The 19,546-nt window shown below is 40.5% G+C and overlaps 1 protein-coding gene across 1 annotated transcript in view; it reads left to right on the top strand.

Moving 5' to 3' along the window:
* The window catches only part of CELF4 (CUGBP Elav-like family member 4), a 710,588-nt gene that overhangs the window by 391,154 nt on the left and 299,888 nt on the right, over positions 1-19,546 (top strand). Inside the window, exon 3 of the mRNA XM_054004192.1 lies at positions 4,097-4,145. Coding sequence (XP_053860167.1) covers positions 4,097-4,145 — 49 coding nt within the window. The remainder of the gene's footprint in view (positions 1-4,096; positions 4,146-19,546) is intronic.

Here is a 19,546-nt window from a genome sequence, read left to right on the forward strand (position 1 = left end):
GTTCTAAGCCCACCATCAACACAAATATTTATGGCATTTGTAAGAAAAGGACACAACCCTTCTTCCTGAAATAGGCCTATTCACAGCTGCAGTGGTTCTTCTTCCCAGTACAGCTGGGGAACCTGAGCCACCGGCTTTTCCGGACTCCACATTGGGAGCACAGCTGTGCATAAAACTCTGGTGTGCCATTCTCTCACCACCTCTCTGAAAACTGTGCCTATATATGTAACCAGAGATTCAAATTAAATTATTTGGCTCTTGCCTAAGTCTCTGTGCCTCAGTGGTCCTCAGCACATCTTTGCTACAAAATTGTTGTTGAGCAAAGCACTTCAAAGTAAATATTTGGCCAAATGGGACTCTGAATCATGAATGAGGATAACCATTGTCCTGATTTATAATAGTTTTATAACTATAGAGCATTCTGGTACCATAAAGTCAGATATCTCCATATTATGGAAAGAATAGAAAATTGTAGTCAGGTTTTAAAGGATGGTAGAGAATTTAAAGAGGAGATGAATGCTTTTGAGACTAACAAATGGCAAAACAATTTACTTCTTTCTCAGTGGCACCACAACAGGGATAGCACAGAACAAGGAAGCATGATCATATTTCAAATGAGAGCACAAAGAGCATCCATGAGCAGAAGAAAGAAGGACCACTGAAAGGATAGGAGTGCAACACAACCTAGAGGAAAGCCTAGCAGTTACACTCACTCCATCTACCAGTTCAGATGTTGGGTCAGCCTGCCCTAAGTCTTTTCCCATACAGCCAAATCCCTTTTGAAGCCTTCTAGTGACAGGGTTTAATAACACCTTACAGCCACATCTGTAATTTCACAGATCCCAGGTGGATTTCCTGATGGTATTAATCAGATTTGCTGTCTGGCATATATTCTTTCTCCTGTCACATTCTCAGGGTCCACCAAGACAGGACACATATTAAAGATGTCCATATCAGTATTTCCCCAAACACTCTTCAAAAAGCTTCATTTTGGAGTATAAGCTTTGGTTTCATTCCACTTAACTTATGGCCATTTCCAGATAAAGAATAAGCAGGGAACTTGAATATCTGAATACCCTTCTCCCCAAGAAGGCGTTTCCCCAGAGTTAGAAAGCTACATTGTTCTGCCTTTTTATTTCCCCCCTCAGCCCTTTTCTAGTCCCTATGACAGGTCCTTGCTCCCAGAGTGTCTGTATAAAAAAATAAAAAATTCCATAGATGGAGAAAGGAAACTTAATTATTTTCCTCTCAGTGTTCTTCCCTATAATTGGTGTCTTTCATGTCAAGATGATCTCAATTTGTATTATGGGCTCCGTTCAGGCAGCACTTTCTCTTTGGTCTATAAAGAAATTGTCAAGTGTATAAATCATAGTGTACATTAAATTACACTAGCCTTTTACTTATTAATTTCCCCAGTTTTTTCTTCCTCTGTTGGATGCTCATTCTCTCACTCCTTTTTTTTTCCTTTCTTCAGAACTGATTGCTTTTTCTCACTCCTCATTATCAGAAAGAAAAAACTAAAAAAAAAACCAAAACAAAACAAAAAGCATCCAAAGTCCAAATACATATTTGCCTCATTTCATTTTTGCCAAAGAGTCTGATAACGTCCTCTGCCTTGTGCAAACTGACTTCATTCAACTCAAAAAGAAGGATGAAATCTGTCTAGTTCTTCTCAAGGCTGGATCCAAAAGCTGCTTGAGTTCAGTGCAAATTTTCATGGACCTTAGCACAATTCAGATCAGTACTTATGTGGGTAGATTTATGGAATGTTCTGCGTCTCAAGGCTGTGTCCATTTGGACTCCAGACTTTGCCTCTCAAGGCTGTATGATGCACACCTCCTGGGCTACTGTGACTATTTCTCTTACTGACTGCTTGGGATGCAGGTTCTGTCTGTCTTGGAATGAGCACCAGAGACCTCTGACCCCCCTCCTCCGATAATAGGGGTTGGATTAGTCATAGGGCTCCCATCAGGAGCCCATAATTTGGAATAAGGGGGCAAGTGTTAAAAGTAATCAGGGGTCGAGTCAGACGTTGGTACGTGGATGGTCAATACCAACCTGCTGCAAACACGAACAGTCAGAGGTTGAGCAGCTGAGGGAAGCAAGCAAGTAATTTGGCTTTATTACCCTGCACATCAGAGGCAAGGTGGGGTTCATCTCAGCTAAGTCTAAATGCAAAGACAACCTCCATGATCAGCAGAGAGGAACAGGAACAGGTACTGCAAAAGACCATACACAGTTATGCCTCAAACACCAAGTTTAAGAGTGGCTTATTTACACTTTCTACACATTTGGAGTTACATGACATAGAATACTCTCCTCACCTGTGTGGTGTCAGATCTTTGAATGTGTGTAACAGCCAGCTGCTCATATGTAGGTATAAAGGAGCCCTGTGGCAGGATATCTGTCCTGCTGCTGCTGCTTCATACATCACCTCTGCCCTGCTAATACCTGTGGTAGCTATGTGAGCAACTGGTCTTTGCAGTGGCAGAAGCAAGGGCTGATACAAGGTTTAACAATTACCAGATTCTTTGTTGGTTTTAGCACTTCAGCTGTCTGGATTTTGTTGGATGGTACAGGCATAGAGGAGAGAAACTGCTCAGTAGCATCTGTAGCCATGGATCCTTCTCTTCCAGAGTATGAGTCTAACTGTAGTCAGTTTATGGATAAGTACATTTTCCTCTAGAGACAACAATACAGCAGGATCTGCTAGGCTCTTCATCATCTTAACCTACTTGTCAGCCAGCTTGATAACTTGTTGTTACTAAAAATGTGTGCAGAGCAATTAGAATAAATCTAACTTATTATGAAGCACTTTCCAAAAAAAAAAAAAAAGGCAAAAATTAGGAAAAAAAAAATAAAAAGAAAAAATAAAACTAATGGCCTTGCTGCCCAGCTATGATTAGCCACAAATAAGGGATGGATTAATTCCCTGAAGGCATTCTGTGATATTCATCAGCCAATTTGTGGTCTGACTTTACTGGGAAGACATATGTTAGGAGATTACTATTGCCTTCTGACCTCGTGCTCCTTGTGATGATTATTTGAACTTGTACTTTCTTTGTTGGTTGACAAATCAAAAAGATACTTTCATTCTGCTCAGAGGTGGTCACACATAAAAAGATATTTTGAATATCCATCTGTGCAGGGTATTGATTGCTTTATGTGACAAGAAGTATGAGGCAGGGAAGGGCTTTCAGACTAAATTCTTAACTGGTTCTGATCCAGTCTGCATCTCTGGCTGTTGACAGGAGGGGTATACCCTCATCCCTGTTCTTCAGGCATCCACATCATGTTAGGCACCCCCAGTGAAGAACATTGTGAGCATCTGTTGCCCTCTCTCCTAGGAGTGAGCAGCTCTGGGGATAGTGATGGTCCCCAGTGATTTTGTTGAGTGAGAGAGGGGTAATTTGAATAACAGAAACCTATTCACAGCACAGTGGCAAGGTTTTTAAACCTACTTATATTGTGATATGACAAAGGAAAAAGATATCTGAAAAAGCAATAGAAGGAACATCTGGTCCTCTACTCCCAGAAATTCTCAGTATCCAATCCTCCTGCAACCATGTGCACAAATTAGATCCAAATCCAGGTTTGAAATGGAGGCTGCTATGTTATACATGACTATCCTACTGAGCTAACAGTAGAAGTGGAATTAGCTTTTCAATTTCCTTTCCATCATGCCAATCTCAAGAAATCTTTGCAGTTTAAGTTTCACTGGTCCTGATGTTCTGACAAAGCATTTTTGCCCTCACGCACCAGTGTTTCCAGAGGAAACTATTAGAAATTTTAAAAGTTACATTTAAAATTTCATGACCTGTGTGAAATGAGTCAGATCCCTCTCCCAATTGTTTTGATTGTGATTCAACAAAGCCACTGTCGGGTAAGAGGAGTGACACTGATTTATTTGCCTCAGACCAAACCGCAGCCTGCACTGGTTAGTCCTTTGTTTACTAATTGCTTTTTTTCCCCCCCTCGTAGAGTGAATTCTGGTGCTAATTATGATGCACAGTAAAGAAGCAAAGCAAGCCTCTCTCTGTATATGAATGTCTGACTCCTCCATTAATTACATGTCTGTCTTTGTTCTTCCTTACAGATGAACAGACCGATCCAGGTGAAGCCAGCGGACAGCGAAAGCCGAGGAGGTAGTTGACTGCATTGCTTTCAGCCACAGTGCTAAATATAATTGTTGTCTCTGGCTTCTCTCAGGCAATGTGCTGATCAATTAGTAACGTAATCACTGCCAAAGAAATTCCCTCCACAGCAAAGATTCTCTTTATTAAATCTTCTTTACTTCGTCTCACTTTCCTCATATTCAATTATTATTTGATTTTAAAAGGCAGGCAGGTGCCAGCGATTGCCTGAGAAACAAATAACTGCCTCGTTAAGAAGTGAAGCATCAGGCACTGACTTAACAAAGTTTAACAGCAGTGGACAGCAATGGGGGTTTTTCAGGCCTATGTCAGACTGAGCTGTAGAGGTGTTTAATTTGGTTAGCATAAAGCAGATATTTTATGGTTTCTCTAACCATGTTGTTTCTGCTTGCACTAAAGCGACTCTGCTTCTGGAAAAAGCAAATTCTGAGCTGGCAGAGTTTTCTGCACCTGTATCAGCTTATCTGGATAAACCTGTTGTGAAAACTGAAGACTTCTCTCAGACCCAGGGAGTTATTCAGGATTTGCACAGGTATAGCTGAAATCAGGAGCTGGTATTTTGCTTTTCCATTCTACACAGTGGATTTGGAAGGCTTTGTTAAGTGATTGTTCCATAGATCACCAGTGATGAGGTGTTTCCTGTAAAAGGTTTTTTACCTGAACTGATGTGGTGATACTTCACTGTACTCTTCTAATAGGAGCCTGTTTGTCAGATCAAACACACAGATCACTGAGAGAGTGTGAGATGGTCTGTTATGCTGGATAAATTACCATCCTGCTATTTTTTTCTTGTATCTGTACATTTATATATATATACACACACATATATATAATGACATGTTCTCTTCCTCTCTATCCCTATCTCTTTGGGAAAAAAATAGAGAGCCTTTTCCTCATCTTTTCAGTAAAAACCTCTAGTGCTTATGTATCTGATAAATGTGGGAGTAGATTTTGTCATTTAGTAACGATGTGGCTCTTAGATGTCTGAAAACTTTTCAATTTTCACCATAAATATAAACTCTTCTTCATTTGTGGGATGACTATCTTTGTGCTGGCATCAGTGGAAATCTCCGGCAACAACTATTTAAAAGGAGAAAAATGCCTCACAGAGAAAAGGCACCATGTTCTCTGTGGTAGCATTCTCTCTCTTCTCATTTGAAAGCTGTGGATTTCAGGGGCTTTGGCTGCATCAGTGTGAGGCTGAGACTCAAGTTGTTGGAAGAATTTGTATATAGCTTGTAGTTAAGGGGCTGGTGTTACAGGCTGGTGAAACCACCGGTCAAAAGAGGCTCTGTAAGGACTGGCTGTGGTGCCATGTAATTGCAGAATTGCGTGTAATTCCAGGAGAACTGAGTGCTGGAAAAACACCAGAAATCTCAGAGATAAATATTGCCCTTTCAGAACCTCTCTAAAGAAAATTTTGGGGAATTTAGTTAATACAGGGCAGAAAGTATCTTATGGGATCTGGCAAGTTCTGCATTCAAGGGCCAGGGCACATTTCTGACTTGCAACAAAGATGTGTCACATCTTCCAGCATTGTCCAGTAGTTTTTAATAGAACCAGGACAATTTCCTCCCCTTTCGCTCCTTGTCTGATGATCTGGCTCTGTGTCTGAGTACCACTGGATAAGCCATGGGCAGTTGTCAATGCCAGTCTCCTAGGGGAAAACGCAAAGGCTCAGCTGCCTGGGCAAATGAGGGGACATTAAGCACATTCCAGTGGAGTTTGTGCCGACAGCGAGAGTGAAGGGAGGGCCTTTTGTCCATTTAATTAGACATACCAAAAAATAATAATTAGGCTGGCCAATTTGCTTAGTGCGCCTACAGGGTATGTAGCTCCCAATCTTTTTCTTTTTTTTTTTTTTTTTTTTTTTTAATGCAAATCAGTAGTAGAGAACACATGCCTGGCTCTCTGGGAAGGGTTTTCAAACTCCTTTGCTAAGAGCAGCTGCTTTCAGGAGCAGTGGTTTGAACTGCAAAGGGCTCCAGTGGCAGCTTGATTCCACATTATCACACCCGTGGTCCCCTCCCCATTGTATTTTAGCTAATTATCTCCTCATCTTACACAAACCTCATCTTTTACCATCCAGTCTGCTCCCATATTTCTTCTGTCAGTGGTGATCATAATGCAGAGGCCAAGCGGGTGCTCTCATCATTGGCGTGAAAGACACGTTGTCCTAATTCCCCATTGACAAGCTGCTTCTGGGCTGGTGATGCTACAGGACGGCATGACTCAAGGGCAGCTGTGGGAGAAAAGAACAATTGGCACCCAAGGGAGGCATTGTATGAAAACTTACGTTCTTCAAGAGCCCACCGGTTAAAGCAGGCGCAGCAAACAGAATGCTAAAAAGAAGGCCGCCTATCTTAGGAGCACATCAAAAGGCTTCATTAGGGCTGCAAGATAAAGGTCAACCTGAACAACAGAGAAACTTAAGTTGTACCTTATTATACCCTGTCCCTCCATCAGGATGGGACATAGGGGAGAAGCGGGGCTGGGGAGATGAAGCAGCTCTTCCACATAGCACAAGTCTTTGGTCTGCCCAAAATCCATGCTCTGGATTATGGGGAATTCTGGTGCCAGGCCACAGTGTTAATGAAAAAATGCAGTGTTCCCTGGAACTGCAGGTTACAAGCAGGTTTTTACTGAAAAAGCAACATTCTTGAGGAAGTGAGATTGTGTTTTCTTTGGAACAAATACTTGCATTTTACTAAAACATGAATCCTTGAATTTTTCAGCAAGTTCTTCCACAAGTAAAAGGTGATGAGAGTCACAGATTTATTCTCTCCTTCAACCAGATTCAGCTCAGCTTTTCCTGTTGTTCTGAAGTCTGGATTTTTTTCGGTCTTTAACCCTCCCTGTATCCTAATTCTCAGTTGAAATGAAAGTGAGTGTTAGCATTTAGTGTGTGTGAGCTAGAATTTAGACTATTTAAGTTTGGAAAAGTGTTCAATATATTGTTTTGCAAAAATTACAGTCAACCCACCAAAACTGACATGGTGAGTGCCCCTTAATAGTTTTTCTGGGTTTATTATTTTGTTTGTTACTCTCCATATTGTACTGTGAGCAAGACAAAGAGTGAAAACCTTTTAAACAAGAACTGTCATTATTTACATTTGCTTAATCCCATGGGAAATAGAAATTAATGTGTCTCAATATATTTCTCTAGGGAAATAATCTAAATTACTGGGAAAATTTTACATTTTACATTCCTGCTTGTTTGTGCATGTATGTGCATAGCCAAGATACAAAATGTTCTATAGGGGTACTCCTTCTACCAAATACTTCATGAAGCTTCAAATACCTGATCAGAAGGTCAGAGTCCTTTGAAATTGTATACTTTAATACTTACAGAATTGATAGAATGTGATAGAAAGTGAGCAATTCTATATTTTGTACTGAAAAATCAGATTGTGAGTCTAGCTCTATTAAGGATACCTTATAAACTCTCATTGGCCTTTGTTCTGGCCAAATTTTATCTTGACTATATGGAAACTACTTTGCCAGAGATTTGTTAGTCCAAAACAGTTTAACAGATGTAAGTTAGAACTGCACATCAAAGTTTTGAACATAAATAATCTCAACTAAACTGTTAGAATTTGCTATTATTTTCATCTTGGTGGAGGTGGAGGTAGTTTTCCTCAGTTTCTTGTCTGATATTAAGCTCTAAAAATAGCCTGCAGATATCTATCACTTAAAGTTTCTCAAACTTGGAGAATGATCTCAAGTCTGTTTTGTGGTTTGGGGCAGAAGTTTGGAGCCATTTCTTATTTCATCCACAATATCTCCAGCTCTCACTAGGCAACTCTCACTGCAGCTGGCAGGGTTAACCTTTGATAAACACAGCCCCAAGGTCCCACTATGTTGTACAGGCAGTAACATTTTTTAAAAGGAAAGGACTCTCCTGCTGCTCCAGTTGCAGTCCGTTAGTGATGCTTAGATGCTCCACTGCTCCCACATTCCTCTCAAAGGACAGAGGAAGGTCCATGAAAGAAAGCATGCAAAGATGTACACAGTGTGCTACCCTGGCTCAGTGTAAATATCACTACCAAAATGTGTTTCATGGTGGTTTTCGGGTCCTCCAGCATTTTATGGAAGAGAAACAGAAGACTTCTGGACTAAAGGAAGGAAAAGTAGAAAGTGGTTTAGAGCTGAAAGGGTGTAGTATCCTGCAGAGGTGGTGTTAAGAGGTTTACAGGAGAGACTGTAGTGCATTGTACTGCAGTGTTTTCTGCATGCAAGAAACCTGCTAAAGTTTCTGTCTGTGTTTTCAAGCAGATTATCTTTTGTGCATGTTTGAGGAAGGTGTGTGCTGTGTCATTTTTTGCTGTTTGGCAGCTGGAAGGCTTGGACTTCGTATTTCAACTAACTTGCAGTATTTCTCTATCTGTTGCTTGATGTGCAAAATCTGAAACTATCTAGTCATGGTTTATTCCAGATTCAGAGCAAAATATTCAAGAACTGAATTAGAGTTAATAGCACAAAACAGTGTGCCTTGCTCATGCACAATTTTCTGCTCCTTTTTATACCCTTCCGTCAGCTTGGTAATGATGACGGGGTCAGAATGGCCTCTCCACATTTTCTAAGCCAAATTTTCGTTTGGGACAAAAGCCTTAATTCTTACTTCATGCAGGTAGTTTCTAACTTGTTAGCTCTCTGCTGCAGTTAGCAAGGTAATCTGTCCTAGGTCCCAGTAATAATTTGTTAGTCAGTTGTTTTCCATGTGACCAATCAGAATTACGCAGCTTGTGCAGATGGCTGAAACCTCTCAGGAAGCTTCCTATCCAGGTGCTAGCTACATCTAGGCCTATTTAGTCAAGCAAGACTGGTTGCCCTCAGCTTAGTTTGGCTTCACACTTGCATAACTGTCCCACCTGGAATGATTTCCTTCCTCCTCAGAAGCCCTTTGTAAAGAATCAGTTGGTTGCTCAGATCTTTAGACCAGAAAAGTCTGAGGGAGACATTTAAGGATAAGAAAACAGAGGGCAGCCTTGACAGAGCTCAGCATCTTCTCTTCTGCCCTGCTGAAGGTTGGGCTGTGCCTCTGTGCAAGAAGTCCTGAAGTCTGGGGCTATGCACGTGTCAGAGTCGCACCTCTGCAGCTCTTATCTCTTCCTTAATTCTGATCCACACATGTTGCCTGTAACATCAAGCTCTTTGGAAGACACTTTATTAGCTGTTTCCAATCTTTCACCTTAAAAAGACTTCCCACCCAAGAGGCTGAAGAGCAGGTGGAGGGAATATGCTCCTCAAAGGTGGCAATCCATACAACTTAGCTTTATGTGGCCTGCCACAGCTTTTTCTGCAGCTGCTCATCTTTTGTTTTTCTCTTATTTTCTACACACAAGTAAGCAGGTGGCACTGGCAAATCATTTAGGGAAAAGATAATTTTCTCCCATCTCCAAGTTGGGGAAAAGATCTCAATGAACACATCTCCATTAACTCTTTTAACATCACAATGAGTGCAGTACAGCTCACATTGGTCTTTTATAACTCAAGAAGAGAACGGCACAGACAGGGATTGCAATGGTCACACCACACATGAATCCCAGCCTTTGCTGAAAATGTTGTACTGGAGATGCTGACTACTAGTTGAAGAGCAACATTTACAAATTGTATGAACTCTGAACTCAAGACCTCTGAAAAAAATAATTTTCTACACCTAGGGATTCATATTCCCTTTTCTTTCCCTCAGTGTTTACAACAGTCGAAAGAACATCTCTCTCCCCTCTCGTCAACTCTTGCAGTCTGAAAGGAGGTTCACAGCTGCATGTCAAATCCTCCTCCTAAGTCTCATACATCTCCTCTTCCAGATCTTGATATTAAATTGGGAGGCAGCTTTCTTGCCTCAGAGGCTGGGGAAGTGTCAGGACCAGCAGCAAACCTTGGTGTCATTATCACAGGCTCCTGAGGAATGGCTGTAGGAGATGCTGCAGTACTGGCAGAGATGTCAGTGCCTTGAAGCCTATTTATCTTGTCAAGGGCTGGGGAAAGAGCTGGGTCCAGGACCACAACAGCCCCTTAAGGTATCCCACAAACTTGAGTATCAGTCTGAGAACATGTCCATTGGATTTTTTTTCAGATCTGAACATCTCTTATGACCTGCAGTTTTTCGTTCAGCCCTAGGAAAAATCTGATCTAGAAAGAGCATTTTAGTACTCATGGAAATTGTGTCTTTCTAGCTGTAGCTGGTTGTGGGACTGATTACAGTCAATGGGAAATCAAAATCTCTTGGTTTATTGTGGAATTTCAGCACTGTGTGACCCTACTGACAGCTGACACTCTGTTGTCCTCAGAAAGCTGTATTTTCAAGCAGGGAGAGTGTACCAGCATGCAAATGGATCAGTTAATTCAAAGTGGCCCTGGATGACCCCATTCATGCTCTCCATTCTCTGTTAAAACTTAATTCTGGATGAGAAAAAGGGCTTCAGCAGATCCCCATGTGTAGTGTTTTATATTTGATGACTCTGCTGAAGGCTGATGTGCTCCATTCCGCAGTCAAATGTTGAAAGAATATAAGGGACATCAAACTTTTGTTCACATCTGCCCTTCCCATGGTGATTGAAATCAATGGAAGTGTGCCCATCAATAGGAACTGGAAAAGATCCACAGGACATTGTGTTCTAGCACATGTCCTAAGGACAACCTTTTAAAATCAAGTATTAGGGGAATGAAAGGGAAAAAAACCCAAAAAACCAAAAACCACGTTGCACATTTTTCATAAAGTGTCTGCAACCTAACAATTTACTGACAAGAAGGAGGAGAGAGAGACTGGGGAGCTCATCTCCTCGAGGTTTTGATATTGGTTCTGTTTCTTGCTATGACAGAACTTTTGATCAGTTATGTAACTTTGATTTCCTTCTCCTTCACACCCTTCCTTTATTGTCTGCTTGGGCTGTGGTATGCTTTTATTTGCTCATTTCTTGTAGATAGTGCCTTTGGCATTCATGCAGAGGCTGTCAGTGTCAAAGGGTTAAGGCACCAATGAAAGCCTGTAGCTGTACACAGAAGGATGTGTACAGGGCCAAAAATCAGCTGCAGTGGGTAATCAAGAGCACTCATACTGCAGAGTGATATTTAGAGGGTTTTTTTTTTTTCAGTAAAAGGGCAAAATGGAAGAAGCAGTGGGAGGAAATAAAAAATAAAATCCTATAAAATATTCTACCTTTGTAAATACAGTTCAGCCTCCTAGGTGAACTCGGGGACACATAACAATCCCAGTATCTTTTTCTTAATGTAAAGGTTGCTTGTCAATGGGGTTTTATACAGAATTAATAGTACATTTATATATACGCTCCACAATTAATTGCAAAGCATTTATGGCACTGAACAGTTAGAATGCATTATGATAATCACTCCTTGTGCATTGACTTTATTGTAAAGGTTTTGCTGATCACTGTAATTGGCTTGTTATTACACAGGAATATAATAACACCTCTCTGTATAGTAGTTTATAGCACATCAATAGCAAATGCATTCCCTTTATTGGAAGCAATGCACATTTTATTAGAATACAGCTGAATAAGTGCAATCTGTGTAGACAAATGAAGTTTCTAATGACCTGTCTCACAAAAGAGTCGAAATAACAAGCCATTCATTATGTATTTTTTCCACTGATGAACTTCTAGTTATGGTTACACAGTCATTCCTTTAAAAAAAGTAAAGCTTGCTTTGCTGTTCTTTCAAAGAAACATTTGGGGAAAAAGAAATAGATGGGCCATTTTTCTGCCTGTGTTGAATAAAGTAAGGGTGACTGATGCTCACACCTTAGAGATTTCATTTGCTTGTTGAGATTTTCCAAGCTTCTTCCTTGAGTATTTCGTCTGACATTCACAAAGAATCAAAATGTTCTTACACTGAGCCCAAATGCAGCTCTTGGATCAGTGCTGTTCAAACAACCCCTATGCAGTCACCAGTCTGTTAGGTATGAGGGGCTTGGTGTTGTCCTTACTCCTGTTGTATAGGCTGTTTTCCTTTATTTCACAAAGAGGCATATTTTATATTTAGCAACAAAAAATCTAAGAAGGTACCCAGAGTATTTTCCTGCCTGCCACCATTACTCTAGGTCTTAATTTCAGATTTTCTGGAAACTTAAGAGTGGCGTGAATCTGGCATACACATGGAATTAATGTGCATTTGTTTATCCAACTATCCCCAAGTGTGATCAATGTCAATCAAGTACCTAACCACTTCTGAAACCCTGAACCTGGGTAAACAATCTGTTGTTTTCAGACCTGGTATGGTTATACTGCTGTCCATGGTATAAACTGAGTCCAGTGTTCAGCACATGAAGATGGTCAGTGGCGGATTTTTGTCATAAACTCAGTTGATTGGTGGAGGGGGCTAATAATGCCAATGTTGTGGGTTTGATCCTCATATCAGAGGATCATTTAAGAGCTGGACTTTTGAGTCCCTTCCTACTCAGAATATTCTGTGATTCTGTAATACTTGCTTGCTTCTCCTCATCTTGTTTATCATAGACTCACAAATCCCCTTGACTCTAGAGTAATTCAGGGTATTTCTGGAACGCAGGAGCTAGCAAATGTCTGCACCATGGGCAGTACCCTCAGCTGTTGGCACCCAGACTGGCTCAACCCAATTTTGACACAGACAAACTCTTGGAGTGGGAGTTTCAGTGAGAAGGGTTTTGCCTGTTGCCTGCTGAGATCTCAGATTAGAGTATCACAGCTTGCAAGAAGTTTCAAGACTCTGGAAACACTGGAGGTCAAGAAAACTTTTCTTCGTGATATATACAGCATTTTCCAATTGCTATATATATTTTGCAGTATGTACATGAAATCAGCTTGGGAGACAGAACATCTCTCTATGTAAATAATTTAGCTCTCTGAGTAAACTGTATCTTCTGCTTTTACCCAGAACCTCTGGGCCTCATAGGAGCCTTAGACTTAGGGACAGAAGAAATTTTAAATAGGGTTACTCTGCCACTGTTCTTAAAATATTATTTCAGGCAGAATTCACTTTTTATTATCACAAAAATATTAAGCATATAGTCTAAGTTAGTAAGTTAGTCATCCAGTTTCCTCCTATGGACAGTTGAGAGAGAGAGGAGCTTCCAAACCATGATTCAGCCTGTCCTAAGACAGATCGGATAAATGGAACTTCAAAGTTTCCCTTCTCTCTCTCCTCGCTGAATCAGGAATGAACCTATGGCAATTAACTTAGATTTAGATATCTCACTTTTAGACACCTAAAGAGAGGTAAGATGAATCGCAACTTTCACCTTTTCAGGCCACAGTTTTCTATCTGTATCATATGAAGGATGATACTTGACTTTTCTGAAACCCTAGGCAAGATCTATGAATAAAAATTGCTATATAAAAACTATGGATTTTAGAAGCTGGGGGTTTGTCCTAAAAAGAAAAGGTATCTTTCTTCATTAATGTGTTTGCATCATAATATCAGGGAAGAATAGGAGGGATTGCATCCCTATCAGCCAGAGCAATAGAGATTATTTGATCAGTTTTAATTCCTCTTTAAAGTCAATTTCCATTTTCATTTTTTGTATTTTACTTTGCTTCCACTCACATGCTCAGGACAGAGAGTGAACCGAAAAAACCTCCCCAACACCTTAAAATTAAAAGTAGTGATGTGTAGCATCAGTGTCTTTAAAATGTGTTTTCATAATTAAGAAAAGTATTTTTATCTTTAAAGCCAGCTTGCTTTGGAATCTGTGATAGAAAATGAATATGGCCCCTTGTAATATCATTTGTAGAGAGGTAATTTTCAAGGCAGCACTGCACTGAAACATTTTCCCCCAGGGAGGATAAACAGTTGGCTTCAATTAGTGAGGGACTGTTTCCTTTCTTTTCAATTTTAAGGACAGTCTTGCAGCCTGATCCTGCACAGAGGAAGAGAAATTTCTACACAGGGCAACAGACTGCAACTTGGAAGACTGAGGCTTAAATTCTTGCCTTGCCACAGATATTATCCTCGACCTTGAAGAGGTTACTTAGGATCAGGCTATTATTTTCACTCCATTTCTATCTGGTGACTATTATTACCTTTGACTGTCTGAATATACACGTAAAATTGGCCGAACATCTTGCTCTGACTCCAGTTTCCTTCTATAAAATAATATTGGTGCTGCAAGGATACCTGCATTAAAGATTATTAGGTGCTCAGGTTCTCTAATCATTAGTTCCACAGAAATAACTTGGTTAGATAAATAGAGGTGTTCAAAAGTGTCAAATGTGTTTCACTGCTCAAATCTCACATAAAGTCAATGGGCCTTGGATGTCTAAATATTCCCTTTGAAAATCTCCCCAAATAATGATGTTCTTCCAAATAGTTGCAGCCAGCTTTGTGGGGCTGATTCCTTACACTTTTTTGATGGAATCACCTCTATCTTTTTCCCATAGGAGAAGCTGCCTATGGATGCTTGTGGAAAGTGAGGAGGACATGTTCCATGGCAGGGCAGGGTTGTTTCATAAAACAAGTTGAGACTGTCCAATGAATAGGACTGGAAGAGCATTAAAAATAAGGGAAAAGTAACTTAAGTATCTTAGGAGTTTCCTTAGTGAGGGAATGCTTTCTTTCAGCATCAAACCTTAAATGCAGGAATTGATAGTTAATAAAATACTTCCTGCCCATGAACTGCTATATGAATGGTAATTCATTCCCAAAAATCTTTATTTTATCCATCTCTGGAGTCACTGATGAATGGCCAGATGCATTGATTACAAACCACAATATACTAGCACTTCCAAGCAGACAGCCAATTAACATGAAATTATATTGCCATAATGTAAGGTACATTGGATGTGGTTTTTTGGGGTTTTTTGTTTGTTTGTTTGTTTTGTTGTTCTTGTTGTTGTTGTTGTTGTTGTTGTTGTTGTTGTTTGTTTCCCAAATGACTATGATAATACTTATTATTATGAATAAGTAATGGCAAAGAGGTGTGGAAGAGTAGACCAGAACCACAGGCAAGGGGGAATTAAGATTGTGTGAGTTTAATGGCTTTAGAGATTGGACTAAACCAACACAGTCTCCCTAGATCAGAAATCTAATTATTTATTATCTTTCTTGTGGCAGTGTCTAAAAGACCAGCCAGGAATGACAACACTAGGTTCACTGTACAACACAGAATAGACAAAAGTCATCTCTTCCTTAAAAAATTAGAATCTAAAGACAATCAGAGGCAGTGTCTGGATGCAGAGCTATCATATAATGTCTCCTGAGGTGTGACAAAAGGAATTGTGCTGGGTTGCACAGTTAGGAGTGAAATTAGTAGATCAGCTCAGGGGCTGAGGAGTTAGGGTTTGCCCAGGGCAAGAAAACAGTAGGATGGCCTTCAAGCAAAGCTCCTTTTGGTGACACATCTTCTGACACAAAGCAAGTGACATCCTGAATAGCACACACAAGTGCTTAAGCCAACAGCACAGCCTCCTTCTTCACAATAACCATTCTCTTACACTCTCTTTGGTGTGAATGTGATCACACCAAAGGCCAGACAGCTGCCTTTCGTGTGCAAGTCTGCTAGCAGGAAAGAAACCCTGAGGTTTAGCAGATATTTGAGGGACAAAGAGCCTGTTATGCCACCATGGCACTCGCTACAGAGGAGGCAGGTCTGTGGGCACTGCAGTAGAAATAAGGGTGCAAGGCTATAGATGTCCCTAAATACCAACTGTATCTTTACAGAGAGCTCTTCAAAGGGACCAAATACACCTAAAACAAAATAGAGGTAAAAAATCATGTTCACAACAGAAATTCAAATCTAGTGTTTGCAATGAACTGAATTTATCCCTGCCTCTCCTTGATCTCAGTGTGTGATCCCACGTTCTTCCCTGATATTACAGGCAATGGGGTCTTATTAGAGCCTCTAATGTTTCCTTTTTGAAGTTTGGACTTTGAGAGGAAAGGCCAAAACACTGGAGCACTAGCCATTCTGGTGTTTCTGTCTAGATAAAAAGGAAAAGGAATAGGATTTAGATCTAGATTAAATCGTTAGATCTCATTTAACCTTCTGCATAAACTGACTGTAAAATTTCACCCAGATGATCTGTGCTGAGACTTCTGGCTTGTAGTTGACTGAAGAATAAAGAAATTTAGCCAGAGAATGACTCTTTTGAGGCTTCAGTGCAACTCTGATATCAAACAGGTTGGAATTGACATGAACCTTCTAAAAAGCTTTTAATAATTCAATTCAATTAGTAAGGATACATTTTGGTAATCAACTACATGTAACAAGTAGAATATATTTTTTCCATCAGATACCTAAATATGTATGCCTTCTCCAGTTTCCCCCACAGAAAAAACAAGTGGCAGTCTTTTCCTGAGGCAAAATTTTCCAGATTTTTCTAAAGAGACCCTTGAAAAGACACAACAGGGCAATTCTCCTAAAACTGAATGGGTAGAAATATTCATGTTTATGGACAATGGAGTTCATTCAGAGCACTAAAAGGAGAGTCTCCTGGAAAGAAGATATTCCCATGCAGAGGATGCAATCTGCATGGCTCCTATGTGGTCCCAGTGCTGTCATTTCTTTCTTGCCACATGTCCATACCAACACAAATATTACTTCTTCAGTTTCTATCTTCCTATTCTGACCATGTGCCAAAGAGTTGAGATATGTTCAGGGCTTTTCAGGGAGTTATGATGTCCCCAGCTCAAAAGAAATGTCTCATCTGCCTTATCCAGTGACCGCAGAAATGGTTGTTTGCACGTCTGCAGACACTGTGGAGTGACAGAATTTCCATGGGCAACTTATCAGGAGAGAGAAATCCTCCATTTTGCAGACATCAGTAACATGGTGACCTTTAACAACATAGCAAGCTTTCACTCTCTCTTTAAAGCATTATATCCATCCTTAGGGAGAAAAACTTGTAGCTATGGATTGAAATCAGAAATGGATCATAATTCTGGCTGTGCTATTCAATTGCCCTGCTGTATTTAGGATCCATTTATTTCTAGCTAGCTAGGTATTTGGGTTTTTTTAAATTCTGTCTTGAATCTAAAAAAAGAAGTGACCAGGCTGGCAGTGACATGTGATTAATAGATTGCACCTTTAGAAAAACTTAGCAGAAGGAGATTAGCATTGTAGCCTATTATTTATTAATTAAATGCAGACACCCTATTTATACCAGTGCTGATGGCAGTAGTTCACGTCCATGCTTTGGGACTGCATTATCCATCCAGTCTCCCAGCACAGTAATGTTTGTTACTAAGCTGGTGTATGTTGCTGGGCTTCCTTCTGTCACTTGCTTCTGTTATCAGCAGGAAAGGGCAGCCAAGAAGTTAAATATCCAACCTGAACATTTTGTTCCAAGTGTCTGCTCTGTCTCTAACAGCCTGAGTTACCTTGGCCATATCTCTGGGCTCCTTTGGGACATCACTGCTTGCTTTTTACATCTGCACCTCCCCATAGCTTAGTGTACAGTGAAGATTGAGCATACAAGGCAGTATGCTGTGTGGGACCTTTTCCATTGCCTACAGGAGAAAGAATTACATTAGTGTGCATATAGGTACCTGCTGCTGCTATTTCAGTCAGCAGAATGGGAAAGAGTTATCACAAGAGTTGTTATTTAGCCGTGGCAGGGTAGAATATTACACTTCACATGACTCTTGTTTGATAAGCTTGTCCTCCTGCCTATGAAGTGTTCAAAGGAAAGTTCTGAAGCCAATCCAGCCCCAAGGTTTCTATTGCTCCTAGCAGCTGTTTTCAAGATCCTGCCTTCAAATGCAAGAAAAATAACAAATGCATTGCAGGACTCTTCCTGATTCCACCTCAGGGCAATGCCATGGGCTTCTCTGTCACAGGTTAAGCTTGGGACAAGCTGAATGCTGTGAAATTGCCTTCTCTTGCACCTTGAAATAGAGACAGCCCTGGTGGTGCATGACACACTTCTGTTAGTTTTAAATCAGGAGATAGCTCTTTACTGCCTCATAAACAAATGTATGGTCTTTGGTTGGACCCACTGAGGTTGCATGAGCCAGCAGAGCCAATAGACCATGTATGTTTTGCCTTCTGAGTAAAGATGGGAATCCAGGAATCCTCACATTCACCAGCTGGTATCCTTGAAAAATTGCTGTTTGGGTGCCCATAATCCAAGTGATCATCTACTCCTGCAGAAGCATGTCATAAATGCTTGGTAGGGTTTCTTGACAAGCTGTGATGTGCACTCTCTCTTAAGACTGTGTCTGACTCTTTTTTCACACATTAAAGGACAAGTTAGATGCATGAACTAGTGTCCCAACAGTGTCTTCTACTTGTAAGCAGCTGCTTTGCCTGTCAGCAGGACGTTCTGCAACCAGAGCAGGCAGTCTGGTCATTAATGGCTTTAAGGTTTTCTTTCTGCTCTGGGAAAATTCCTAAGTCTACAGAGGTACAAAATAAGTTTTGATACCAGGGTGAACTCATGAAAGTACTTGGGATTTGGTTCAAAACCCTCTCAGAATCAGACTTCTGGAGTCTGAGCAGGCTTTGGGTCAACAACACCATGGAAGTGCTCCTCCAGAACAATTTGGGGACCTGAGCCTTAGGCATCCTCTTACCATCATTTTGGTATTTGCTTATTTGAATTTTCGTCAGCTATCATGTTCCCTCACTGAAAGCTGAGCACTGTAACAGCCAATAATTAAAAGTGAATATTGAAGAGTTTTTCAACATAATCTATGCCATGATGCAATCTAAACACATGCAAAAGACATTAAAAGATGAATGAAGAGAGTGAATGGGCTGATTTATCCTGGACTGTTTCTCACGGTGTGAAATCTGCCTTTCACAGCCTGATGAAGTGCAGAGACAGTTAGTGGATTTGCTACCAGGAAGGGCACACATTCATTTCCCTTCCTGCAAATGTATTTAGAGCTGAAATTGAGCATAGGAAAAGTTAGAGCCAAAAAAGCAACCACTGAAAATGCAAACTATCATTTATTTTGGCAAGTTGGTGTTAAAAAGAATAAGTTGAGGGTAGTAGAAACTGGCATAGAAATTTTACAGAAGGATTTCTCCCTGTGTGTGTGCTTCCAACTGATTGTTTTTTTCTTCTTTTTTCTGCCCTGCATTTCTTGTAGCTTTCCACAGTTAGACATTGCTTCCTATGGAATTTTCTTAAATACTGTACCAGTTGTGAACATATCCACTCCTAACCTTAGAAAAAAAGAGAGTTGGATGCAAAGTGAAACTGCAGTTCCTTCCCACTCCAGTGCTGTAGCAAGCAGTAGCATAAAGCACCTCATCTTTATCCAGATAGTGAAGAAGGGCAGAAAGATGGATTTAAAATGGATGTTGCTCTGCTGGATGATGTAGATATATTAGCACCTCTGCATCTCTGTCTGTGACTCTCAAAGCCTCCTTCAGATGTAATCAGCCTCTTCACCTTGCTCAACATATGAATAAGGAAACTGAGGAACTGTGACTAATGTGGTTGGGAACA

This window comes from Vidua macroura, chromosome Z, assembly GCF_024509145.1.
Source record: "Vidua macroura isolate BioBank_ID:100142 chromosome Z, ASM2450914v1, whole genome shotgun sequence".
In the NCBI taxonomy this organism is placed as follows: Eukaryota; Metazoa; Chordata; class Aves; order Passeriformes; family Viduidae; genus Vidua; species Vidua macroura.